The sequence below is a fragment of the Oncorhynchus kisutch genome, linkage group LG6 (genome assembly GCF_002021735.2).
Source record: "Oncorhynchus kisutch isolate 150728-3 linkage group LG6, Okis_V2, whole genome shotgun sequence".
NCBI classification, from domain to species: domain Eukaryota; kingdom Metazoa; phylum Chordata; class Actinopteri; order Salmoniformes; family Salmonidae; genus Oncorhynchus; species Oncorhynchus kisutch.
In genome coordinates, this window is record NC_034179.2 from 78,107,855 (window position 1) to 78,121,522 (window position 13,668).

Consider the following 13,668-nt stretch of genomic DNA (forward strand, 5'->3'; position numbering starts at 1 on the left):
AAATATTCTGGGACTGTATTAACAGTGGACTAATGTGGACTAAAATAATAACTAAATATTGTTTTTGAGTGATTTTCTTTATTTTAAGTGTTAAACAAACCCTGAGAGGGCTGTTAGACAGATGGGAGCTGCCCCCATCAGGATGACAGGAGAAACAGCAACCATCCCATTATTATCCTGCTATAATAATGGAAAGGTTTAGTCAATCTCATATGATTTATGCCTAATGAATTTCAAAGCCATGCCATTATGTTATTAACTGATTAATTTACTTTAGTTTGTTTCTGACATGGAAAGTCAACATTTTCACACTCGTAGCAACAGCCATCGTAGAAATAGGAAATACCTTGAACATCTTTGCAATATTTACAGTATTTTCAGGACTATACTGTTTCAATCCTTTCAGGACGAGTCGGTTCAGTGTTCTCCTACTTACATAATGCCTTCACCACCTATTTTTGGTTCTCTCCTCTTCACAAGAATCAGTGTTGTTGTTTATCCTGGAATCTGGCCAGCAACTCACAGGAATTCATTTGAAGGAGAGGAAATCAATTTAATTTTCTGCAAAGCACGCCAGAACATCCAATCCCAGCAGGTCTCTGAGTAATATAAACACTTTTTTTTCTTTTTTTTCTCATCTCGATTTTTCAGATGCAATCAAAACAGGCATAAAGAGGGTGATTATCTTTGGGATTATTGGGTGTTTCACATCGAAATTAACCTGTGAAACTTTGGAACTAGACAAAATATATATTTTTTGATTGATTGTGTTCCTGGTAGTACCTCCCAAACTAGAACAGTTCTCAGTAAACAGTCTCTCCTGTATATCTCGCAGAGATGAGGAGAAAACTAACACAAATCCTAATGATGATTCATTTGGAAAGACCCACCCTTTCCTAGCGTCCTCCAAGTTTGGTGCAGGGCCCCAAGCTTATCAAAAAGATTCAGAGGCTTTGACCAGGAAAAATGTGGTTTGGAACTATTAACTCTCCAATGTATTGATTTGAATGCTTGACAAATGTTATTTGTCACATGTGCCGAATACAACAGGTGTAATGCTTATTTACAAGACCTTAACCAACAATGCAGTTTTAAGAAAAATAGGTGTTATGTAAAAAATAGAGCAGCAGTAAAATAACAGTAGCGAGGCTTTATACAGGGGGTACCTGTACAGAGTCAATGTGGAGGCTATATACAGGGGGTACCTGTACAGAGTCAATGTGGAGGCTATATACAGGGGGTACCTGTACAGAGTCAATGTGGAGGCTATATACAGGGGGTACCTGTACAGAGTCAATGTGGAGGCTATATACAGGGGGTACCGGTACAGAGTCAATGTGGAGGCTATATACAGGGGGTACCGGTACAGAGTCAATGTGGAGGCTATATACAGGGGGTACCGGTACAGAGTCAATGTGGAGGCTATATACAGGGGGTACCGGTACAGAGTCAATGTGGAGGCTATATACAGGGGGTACCGGTACAGAGTCAATGTGGAGGCTATATACAGGGGGTACCTGTACAGAGTCAATGTGGAGGCTATATACAGGGGGTACCTGTACAGAGTCAATGTGGAGGCTATATACAGGGGGGTACCGGTACAGAGTCAATGTGGAGGCTATATACAGGGGGTACCGGTACAGAGTCAATGTGGAGGCTATATACAGGGGGTACCGGTACAGAGTCAATGTGGAGGCTATATACAGGGGGTACCTGTACAGAGTCAATGTGGAGGCTATATACAGGGGGTACCTGTACAGAGTCAATGTGGAGGCTATATACAGGGGGTACCTGTACAGAGTCAATGTGGAGGCTATATACAGGGGGTACCTGTACAGAGTCAATGTGGAGGCTATATACAGGGGGTACCGGTACAGAGTCAATGTGGAGGCTATATACAGGGGGTACCGGTACAGAGTCAATGTGGAGGCTATATACAGGGGGTACCTGTACAGAGTCAATGTGGAGGCTATATACAGGGGGTACCTGTACAGAGTCAATGTGGAGGCTATATACAGGGGGTACCTGTACAGAGTCAATGTGGAGGCTATATACAGGGGGTACCTGTACAGAGTCAATGTGGAGGCTATATACAGGGGGGTACCGGTACAGAGTCAATGTGGAGGCTATATACAGGGGGTACCTGTACAGAGTCAATGTGGAGGCTATATACAGGGGGTACCTGTACAGAGTCAATGTGGAGGCTATATACAGGGGGTACCTGTACAGAGTCAATGTGGAGGCTATATACAGGGGGTACCGGTACAGAGTCAATGTGGAGGCTATATACAGGGGGTACCGGTACAGAGTAAATGTGGAGGCTATATACAGGGGGTACCTGTACAGAGTCAATGTGGAGGCTATATACAGGGGGGTACCGGTACAGAGTCAATGTGGAGGCTATATACAGGGGGTACCTGTACAGAGTCAATGTGGAGGCTATATACAGGGGGTACCTGTACAGAGTCAATGTGGAGGCTATATACAGGGGGTACCGGTACAGAGTCAATGTGGAGGCTATATACAGGGGGTACCTGTACAGAGTCAATGTGGAGGCTATATACAGGGGGTACCGGTACAGAGTCAATGTGGAGGCTATATACAGGGGGTACCGGTACAGAGTCAATGTGGAGGCTATATACAGGGGGTACCGGTACAGAGTAAATGTGGAGGCTATATACAGGGGGTACCGGTACAGAGTCAATGTGGAGGCTATATACAGGGGGTACCGGTACAGAGTCAATGTGGAGGCTATATACAGGGGGTACCGGTACAGAGTCAATGTGGAGGCTATATACAGGGGGTACCGGTACAGAGTAAATGTGGAGGCTATATACAGGGGGTACCGGTACAGAGTAAATGTGGAGGCTATATACAGGGGGTACCGGTACAGAGTCAATGTGGAGGCTATATACAGGGGGTACCGGTACAGAGTCAATGTGGAGGCTATATACAGGGGGTACCGGTACAGAGTCAATGTGGAGGCTATATACAGGGGGGTACCGGTACAGAGTCAATGTGGAGGCTATATACAGGGGGTACCTGTACAGAGTCAATGTGGAGGCTATATACAGGGGGTACCGGTACAGAGTCAATGTGGAGGCTATATACAGGGGGTAACGGTACAGAGTCAATGTGGAGGCTATATACAGGGGGTACCGGTACAGAGTCAATGTGGAGGCTATATACAGGGGGTACCGGTACAGAGTCAATGTGGAGGCTATATACAGGGGGTACCTGTACAGAGTCAATGTGGAGGCTATATACAGGGGGTACCTGTACAGAGTCAATGTGGAGGCTATATACAGGGGGTACCTGTACAGAGTCAATGTGGAGGCTATATACAGGGGGTACCTGTACAGAGTCAATGTGGAGGCTATATACAGGGGGTACCGGTACAGAGTCAATGTGGAGGCTATATACAGGGGGTACCGGTACAGAGTCAATGTGGAGGCTATATACAGGGGGTACCTGTACAGAGTCAATGTGGAGGCTATATACAGGGGGTACCTGTACAGAGTCAATGTGGAGGCTATATACAGGGGGTACCTGTACAGAGTCAATGTGGAGGCTATATACAGGGGGTACCTGTACAGAGTCAATGTGGAGGCTATATACAGGGGGTACCGGTACAGAGTCAATGTGGAGGCTATATACAGGGGGTACCTGTACAGAGTCAATGTGGAGGCTATATACAGGGGGTACCTGTACAGAGTCAATGTGGAGGCTATATACAGGGGGTACCGGTACAGAGTCAATGTGGAGGCTATATACAGGGGGTACCGGTACAGAGTAAATGTGGAGGCTATATACAGGGGGTACCTGTACAGAGTCAATGTGGAGGCTATATACAGGGGGTACCGGTACAGAGTCAATGTGGAGGCTATATACAGGGGGTACCTGTACAGAGTCAATGTGGAGGCTATATACAGGGGGTACCTGTACAGAGTCAATGTGGAGGCTATATACAGGGGGTACCGGTACAGAGTCAATGTGGAGGCTATATACAGGGGGTACCTGTACAGAGTCAATGTGGAGGCTATATACAGGGGGGTACCGGTACAGAGTCAATGTGGAGGCTATATACAGGGGGTACCGGTACAGAGTCAATGTGGAGGCTATATACAGGGGGTACCGGTACAGAGTAAATGTGGAGGCTATATACAGGGGGTACCGGTACAGAGTCAATGTGGAGGCTATATACAGGGGGTACCGGTACAGAGTCAATGTGGAGGCTATATACAGGGGGTACCGGTACAGAGTCAATGTGGAGGCTATATACAGGGGGTACCGGTACAGAGTAAATGTGGAGGCTATATACAGGGGGTACCGGTACAGAGTAAATGTGGAGGCTATATACAGGGGGTAACTGGTACAGAGTCAATGTGGAGGCTATATACAGGGGGTACCGGTACAGAGTCAATGTGGAGGCTATATACAGGGGGTACCGGTACAGAGTCAATGTGGAGGCTATATAACAGGGGGTACCGGTACAGAGTCAATGTGGAGGCTATATACAGGGGGTACCGGTACAGAGTCAATGTGGAGGCTATATACAGGGGGGTACCGGTACAGAGTCAATGTGGAGGCTATATACAGGGGGTACCGGTACAGAGTCAATGTGGAGGCTATATACAGGGGGTACCGGTACAGAGTCAATGTGGAGGCTATATACAGGGGGTACCGGTACAGAGTCAATGTGGAGGCTATATACAGGGGGTACCGGTACAGAGTCAATGTGGAGGCTATATACAGGGGGTACCGGTACAGAGTCAATGTGGAGGCTATATACAGGGGGTACCGGTACAGAGTAAATGTGGAGGCTATATACAGGGGGTACCGGTACAGAGTAAATGTGGAGGCTATATACAGGGGGTACCGGTACAGAGTAAATGTGGAGGCTATATACAGGGGGTACCGGTACAGAGTCAATGTGGAGACTATATACAGGGGGTACCGGTACAGAGTCAATGTGGAGGCTATATACAAGGGGGTACCGGTACAGAGTCAATGTGGAGGCTATATACAGGGGGTACCGGTACACAGTCATGTGGAGGCTATATACAGGGGGTACCGGTACAGAGTCAATGTGGAGGCTATATACAGGGGGTACCGGTACAGAGTCAATGTGGAGGCTATATACAGGGGGTACCGGTACAGAGTCAATGTGGAGGCTATATACAGGGGGTACCGGTACAGAGTCAATGTGGAGGCTATATACAGGGGGTACCGGTACAGAGTCAATGTGGAGGCTATATACAGGGGGTACCGGTACAGAGTCAATGTGGAGGCTATATACAGGGGGTACCGGTACAGAGTCAATGTGGAGGCTATATACAGGGGGTAACGGTACAGAGTCATTGTGGAGGCTATATACAGGGGGTACCGGTACAGAGTCAATGTGGAGGCTATATACAGGGGGTAACGGTACAGAGTCAATGTGGAGGCTATATACAGGGGGTACCGGTACAGAGTCAATGTGGAGGCTATATACAGGGGCTACCGGTACAGAGTCAATGTGGAGGGTATGTACAGGGGGTAATGGTACAGAGTCAATGTGGAGGCTATATACAGGGGGTACCGGTACAGAGTCAATGTGGAGGCTATATACAGGGGGTACCGGTACAGAGTCAATGTGGAGGCTATATATAGGGAGTGCCGGTACAGAGTCAATGTGGAGGCTATATACAGGGGGTACCAGTACAGAGTCAATGTGGAGGCTATATACAGGGAGTACCGGTACAGAGTCAATGTGGAGGCTATATACAGGGGGTACCGGTACAGAGTCAATGTGGAGGCTATATTCAGGGGGGTACCGGTACAGAGTCAATGTGTGGGGGCACAGATTAGTCGAGGTAATTGAGGTAATATGTACATGTAGGTAGAGTTAAAGTAACTATGCTTAGATATAAATGGAGAGTAAATGAACAGAGAGTAGCAGCAACGGAAAAGGGGGGAGGGACAATGCAAATAGTCTGGGTAGCCATTTGATTAGCTGTTAAGGAGTCTTATGGCTTGGGGGTAGAAGCTGTTAAGAAGCCTTTTGGACCTAGACTTTCAGTGCGGTTATGACCGTAAAAAACAGTGCCAATTCAAAGGATGTTATTTCTGGGGGATGTTGCCTTTACAAGTCATTATTCAACCTCCACATCAGATGATAGGGCACTTTTTACTGACTACAAACCTTGATCTGTCCTGTGCAGTCAGGATTCAAATTATGATTCAAAGAACTGTGCTGTCCATCACCATATGCATGTCCACCAAGACCAGTGGGATCCATGATTATACTGTACACTCATAGTTGTACATTACTCTAGTCCCTGCTCCTAACTCCAGTGGGAATGCCAATATTGATTCATTAAAAAAAAATTGTCTTGCAGAATGCCAGAGTGCTGTTTAAGATCCGTGTGGTGGGAGGATCAGCGTCCTACAGCTACCTCTCCCCCCAGGATGGACGGCCGCTCTACCACCCAGCAGTGAACAGGTGAGACAGACAGCCTCTGCAGGCCACATACTGTAGCTAGCTAAGCGTCTGCGTGTCAGACAGTTAGGTAGTAGGATGAGAAGGTAAGGCCGCGAACAGGCGCTTCATCAAGCTCAAGTGAAGCAGTAGAGGTGTTCAAGCAAGTCTTCTAAGCATTTCAAGAGTAATGTGTCAAAACCACAGTTTCTTCCCTCTATATTTTGTATTGGTAGTTCATTACTGTGTGGCAGCCCATACGGAGTAGTGGATTAGGTAATGCCCATTTCTTACCGCAGTGAAATATGCAGCCATTTTGTAAGGTTATTTTTCAGGAGAGGGTGTCTAATAGTTTACGAACTGTGGAAACTAATTGCCATTTTAAAGGGCACTTTATCAAGGCGGAATTCCTCCAGTTGCTTAGAAATGTCCATTCATCCATTTGAATGGTTGCTGGGGGGCGTGGTGCTTTGTGTGCACAGTATTCATAACACTTCTATTTGATGATGGTGCTACAAGATCCATTAATGTATTGATATTTCAGTAATACTACTAAATTGCTGCATGAGTGCCCCTCAAAGGTTTATGTGATTTATTTTAACCTTTAACAACACCATCAGTAAAAGCATTTAGCATTTCAATCAATAGCTTTCCCTTACATTGGAAAATAAAGCAATAGGAAGGAACATTCTTCTTCCAGCATATCCGACTGTGCTCCTTTGACCAGCATAGATGCATTTATTCGGTTGATATTTTGTGGGTGTCCATAGCCAGCCTTCATCACGGGCAGGGCTGTGTAGAGTCATAATAGAGGCTGTGATGGTGATAAATGAAAGCATCTATAGCCTGTGGAGAGATACATGTACTGTCTCTACAGATCTGAAATCTCCAGGGCTCATACTGAGAGGCACCCCATAGCCATGAAGATCACTGTGTAATGAAATTCTGTTTGAAGTGTTTGCTTGAAGAGTTCAACTGACTTTGATTGACTCTCAGCCCAGAATATAATGTAGTTTACCTGAGGGACCCCCAGAGCACAAGATTCCTACAAACAGTCATAGACATTGTGATAGTGAATTTACTACTCTACTCTCTGCCAAGAAAACTGTAGACAATCTTGCCAAATGCTCTGAGATATATTTCTGAATTCAAATACTGTTTAATTGAGTCGTTTTGAGCCTGGCTGGATCTCTCGAGGCCATTATAAAAGCACAACTGTCATAGAAGACTTGAGTCAAGAAAACATGCTTCATTGTAGTAGAGACTGAAAAATAAATTGTTCCTCTGTCCCCATTCCACCTCTTCTACTGCTCATGAATAACTAGCATTAAGGAAAATCCCCAATTAATCTGTCACAAATTGTTTAAAATCCCACCTACCATTTAAATCCTATTTATAACTGACCTGATTAGTGGAGCTGGGTTTCTGGTGGGGCTCTATCACACCAAGAATAGCCTCATTCATTGCTTCAGCTGTTAGGGTTTGGTAAGGCACATAAAACTCGACTTTTACATTAAATCAATCTGATTCATAACATGCTTTAGGAAAGGAAAGGGAAAGGACCCCAACATGATGATATCCAATACTGTCCGGGTTTCAAGGGGCCTACAGTAACGTTAACACAGACTCTGAATGAAAAGATAATGTTTAACTACTTTCTTGACCTGCCGAAGATTCAACTCGGATCAAAACGTCGTCTTTATTGTGCGTCTGATTAAATCACCATGGGAGCATACCAGAGTTGCTTGCGAGCATTCCTGTTTTCTTCAACTACTTTCTTACCATTGACTGTGCTTTAAACATATGTTGTTGTGTGAATAGTTTGTGGATATTCTGTTTATTCAGCCTCTGAAAACACACTTCTGAAAGCACTATCTACAAATCCATGATCTGCTCCTTTTTTTGAATCCCAGTGTGGTGGATGTTTAATTGTAAGGTCCTGCTGACACCTAGTGGCTGTACAGAGTCTATAAATACATGCTGCTGCACAATAGCCCTCTCTGAAAAGGTCTCGATACCGCATTTCCAATGGAGATTTACCCAGGTGTTTTACACCAGAAGGCTCAGACTTTTCTGTTTCCATCTATGTGGGCTGGCACCTATGTCTCACGAGGTCATGGCTCTGCTCTGACTTGGAGCCACGGCAAAGCCCTGGGTACTTTTCAGCTGGCATTTACATGATGGCTAATTCTGAACTTTAACACCTTCTCGCAAAACTACAGTGTTCTTGAATGATGCAGAGCTTGAAGATTCTGCTCGCCATAAGTATTTAGTGCCACACTCCTAATGGAAACACAATAACTCTAGAGTTTACACCAGGGGTTCCCAAACTGGTTTGGCCCACGACCCCATTTTTTTTCCTCATCACAAAAAGTGATGAAATCAACAGCCAATATTTACTTATTTAATTGGGGCTATGACAATGTATTACAAATCAGTCTGATAATACTTTTGCCAGTAATCATTTTCTATGATCTTCTGTACAGAAAATAACAATCATTGATGATCTTCTTTTTCCCTGATTTAGTTCTAATGAGGCTTGTGGGTATTGTAGAGGGAAACAGACACACATGTGAAGGGGTCATAATATTTTGTATCTTAAACCGTTCAAAGGATAGAGCCACATTTGTAGGAAGAAAACAGAAACTGTTTATTACAACCACACCTAGCGGCTACCGGAGGTTACTGACATAACCCCAGTTCTATGAACCAAGCATGATTTTTTTCCAGAGTTTCTCTTGTGACACCATTTTCAAATCTGGAGACCCCACATGGGGTTGCGACCCCTAGTTTGGGAAACGCTGGCCTACATTAACATAAAACACTGGTGGCCCACTGGTGAGGAGGGTAAGACTCAGTGGAAAAGCACCATAACAAAATGTACATACCACCTGAATAATAGGTGAACAGTGTGCGAAGGGGATTATGCTGAAGTTTTACCTCGCTAATCTGATGACCTTTGACCCCTTTGTTCCCAGAGCTCTTAATCTCTGTGGCTCAGGAGGACCGCCCCATGTGAAGCTCATCATCGAGTGGGAACACAGAATCAAAGACTGGTCAGTCATTCTCAGTGACAGTCTATAACCTTTTAGTCCTGAATTATTGTAGACTGTAATCATAAAACAGTATGTATGCTGCTGCACATGCCTTATTTTATTAATGCCTGGCAGCCTCTTTCTCTCTCTGTGCATGTTCCCAACTCTCTCTCTGTCTCTCTCTCTCTCTCTCTCTCTCTCTCTCTGTCTCTCTCTGTCTCTCTCTCTCTCTCTCTCTCTCTCTCTGTCTCTCTGTCTCTCTCTGTCTCTCTCTCTCTCTCTGTCTCTCTCTCTCTGTCTCTCTCTCTCTCTCTCTCTCTCTCTCTCTCTCTCTCTCTCTCTCTCTCTCTCTCTGTCTCTCTCTCTCTCTCTGTCTCTCTCTCTCTGTCTCTCTCTCTCTCTGTCTCTCTCTGTCTCTCTCTCTCTCTCTCTCTCTCTCTCTCTCTCTCTCTCTCTCTCTCTCTCTGTCTCTCTCTCTCTGTGCATGTTCCCAACTCTCTCTCTCTCTCTTTCTCTCTGTGCATGTTCCCAACTCTCTCTCTCTCTCTCTCTCTCTCTCTCTCTCTCTCTCTCTCTCTCTCTCTCTCTCTCTCTCTCTCTCCCTCTCTCTCTCTCTCTCTCTCTCTCTCTCTCTCTCTTCTCTCTCTCTCTCTCTCTGTCTGTCTGTCTGTCTGTCTGTCTGTTTGTTTGTTGTCGGTCTCCTGCAGCCTGTTTGGGAACATCCAGGAGGAGGTGGTGAAGGATGCTGAGAGTGTGAGAGGCCAGCATCAGCAGCACGTCCAGCAGCACAGTTGTACCCTGGACGAGTGCTTTCAGCTCTACACTAAAGAGGAACAGGTACATTATCTCCTACGGTCAGGCAACAACCACCGCTGACTACAATCTGTTGTCTCACTGTAGTCTACAAGGGTGTCAAACTCATTCCACGGAGGGCCTTGTGTCTGCTGGTTTTAGTTTTTTCCTTTCAATTAAGCCCTAGACAACCAGGTGAGTTGAGTCCCTAACTAATTAGTGACCTTAATTCATCAATCAAGTCCAAGGAAGCAGCGTAAACCCACAGACACTCGGCCCTCAGTGGAATGAGTTTGACATGTGTACCGAACCCACTGACTGAATGACTGACGAGGAGCAAGGAAATCCTTCCTACCTGTGATTTTCATTATATACTGTATTTTTGTTTATAGGGGAGACTGCCTCTAGTTTTAAACGGTCCTTTAAGGGAAATTCATCCAAATTACAAATACATGAATCTTATGCTACCTTAAAATAAGATGCACATTTATTATTTGGGTGAACAATCCCTTTAAGGACATCATTATGGAATCCATAATGCTTCTTACAGACCCCCCAGTGTTATAAGATGCAACGTCAACAGTAACATCAAAGGATGTGAATGCTGTGGTATGATGCCAAGAACAAAATCTGCCTTCCAGTCGAATCAATCAAGATGACCTGAGGTGGAATTAATCTTTCCAATTGGGCTCTTATTTTCCTGTCCGTGGAGTGTTGGTATTCTATTAGAGCAGTGAATGGACTGTGTTTCTGCTGGGAACTGTATGCTCTCGCTTAACTGTACCTACACCCAGAATACTTCCTTCCCTTCAAATGGTTGATTGATCTTCCTGCTCCCAGTTATACTGTACCACAATATAGTGTTTACAGTCATGCCCCATCTCCATGCCCCTCCACACCTCGTTCCTAGGCCGTCATTGAAAATAAGAATTTGTTCTTAACTGACTTGCCTAGTTAAATAAAGGTACAAATACATTTTTGCAAATTCAAAATAAATAAATAAACATGAAGAGGTTGTTTAAGGGAACGTTCTGAATATCCAAATCAAATCTAATTTTATTTGTCACATGTACCGAATACAACAGGTGTACAGTGAAATGCTTACTTACAAGCCCTTAACCAACCATGCAGTTAAGAAAAATACATTCAAAAAGTAAGAAATAATAGTAACAAATCATTTAAGCACAGCAGTAAAATAACAATAGCAAGGCTATATACAGGGGGTACCGGTACTATCAGGTATCAAGGTAAGACCCAAGTGCAGACTGTGAAGGGGCAGGCAAACGACAGGTCAAGGCAGGCAGGGGTCGATAATCCAGAGTAGGAGCAAAGGTACTGGGACAGGCAGAGTGGTCAGGCGTGGGGGGGTCAGGGACAGGCAGAGTGGTCAGGTGTGGGGGGGTCAGGGACAGGCAGAGTGGTTAGGCGTGGGGGGGACAGGGTCAGGGACAGGCAGAGTGGTCAGGCGTGGGGGGACAGGGTCAGGACAGGCAAGAGTCAAAAACCAGGAGGACGAGAAAAAGAGAGGTTGGGAAAAGACAAACGCTGACAGGAACAAACGCTGGTAAGCTTGACAAACAAGACCAACTGGCACAGACAGACAGAAAACACAGGTATAAATACCCAGAGGATAAGTGGGGAAGATGGGTGACACCAGGAGAAGACAGGTGAAACAGATCAGGGCGTGACAGGTACAGAGTCAATGTGCGGGGGCACCGGTTAATCGAGGTAATTGAGGTAGTATGTACAGTTGAAGTCGGAAGTTTACATACTGTACACCTTAGCCAAATACATTTGAACTCAGTTTTTCACAATTGCTGACATTTAATCCTAGTAAAAATTGCCTGTCTTAGGTCAGTTAGGATCACCACATTATTTTAACAATGTGAAATGTCAGAATAATAGTAGAGAGAATTATTTATTTCAGCTTTTATTTCTTTCATCACATTCCCAGTGGGTCAGAAGTTTACATACACTCAATTAGTATTTGGTAGCATTGCCTTTAAAATTGTTTGACTTGGGTCAAACGTTTTGAGTAGCCTTCCACAAGCTTCCTACAATAAGTTGGGTGAATTTTAGCCCATTCCTCCTGACAGAGCTGGTGTAACTGAATCAGGTTTGTAGGTCTCCTTTGCTCACAAACTCTTTTTCAGTTCTGCCCATCAAATTTTCTATAGGATTGAGGTCAAGGCTTTGTGATGGCCACTCCAATACCTTGACTTTGTTGTCCTCAAGCCATTTTGCCACAACTTTGGAAGTATGCTTGGGGTCATTGTCCATTTGGAAGACCCATTTGTGACCAAGCTTCCTTACTGATGTCTTGAGATGTTGCTTCAATATATCCACATAATTTTACTTCCTCATGATGCCTATGATCTATTTTGTGAGGTGCACCAGTCCCTCCTACAGCAAAGCACCACCAAAACATGATGCTGCCACCCTGTGCTTGACGGTTGGGATGGTGTTCTTCGGCTTGCAAGCCTCCCCCTTTTTCCTCCAAACATAACGGTGGTCATTATGGCCAAACAGTTCTATTTTCGTTTCATCAGACCAGAGGACATTTCTCCAAAAAGTAAGATTTTTTTTTCTGAAGTCTTGGCTGATTTCTTTAGATTTTCCTATGATGTCAAGCAAAGAGGCAATGAGTTTGAAGGTAGGCCTTGAAATATATCCACAGGTACACCTCCAATTGACTCAAATGATGTCAATTAGCAGTTAAGAAAAATACGTTCAGAAACTTCTAAAGCCATGACATCCTTTTCTGCAATTTTCCAAGCTGTTTAAAGGCACAGTCAACTTAGTGTATGTAAACTTCTGACCCACTGGAATTGTGATACAGTGAATTATAAGTTAAATAATCTCTTCCTAAACAAATGTTGGAAAAATGACTTGTGTCATGCACAAAGTAGATGTCCCTGACCGACTTGCCAAAACTATAGTTTGTTAATAAGACATTTGGTGAGTGGTTGAAAAACGAGTTTTAAAGACTCCAACCTAAGTCTATGTAAACTTCCGACCTCAACTGTACATGTAGGTAGAGTTATTAAAGTGACTATGCATAGATAATAACAGAGAATAGCAGCAGTGTAAAATAGATTGGGGGGTGGGGGGGGGGGGGGCAATGCAATAGTTTGGGTGGCCATTTGATTAGATGGTCAGGAGTCTTATGGCTTGGGGGTAGAAGCTGTTTAGAAGCCTCTTGTACCTAGACTTGGAGCTCCGGTACCGCTTGCCATGCGGTAGCAGAGAGAATAGTCTATTACTAGGATGGCTTTTTAGGGCCTTCGGACACCGCCTGGTATAGAGGTCCTGGATGGCAGGAAGCTTGGCCCCCGGTGATGTACTGGGCTGTACGCACTACCCACTGTAGTGCCTTGCGGT

The 13,668-nt window shown here is 44.8% G+C and overlaps 1 protein-coding gene across 1 annotated transcript in view; it reads left to right on the forward strand.

The window, feature by feature from the left end:
• The window catches only part of LOC109892003 (ubiquitin carboxyl-terminal hydrolase 43-like), a 90,394-nt gene that overhangs the window by 72,544 nt on the left and 4,182 nt on the right, over positions 1–13,668 (forward strand). Inside the window, exons 9-11 of the mRNA XM_031827741.1 lie at positions 6,381–6,484; positions 9,439–9,516; positions 10,203–10,332. Of these exons, the coding sequence (XP_031683601.1) occupies positions 6,381–6,484; positions 9,439–9,516; positions 10,203–10,332 (312 nt within the window). The remainder of the gene's footprint in view (positions 1–6,380; positions 6,485–9,438; positions 9,517–10,202; positions 10,333–13,668) is intronic.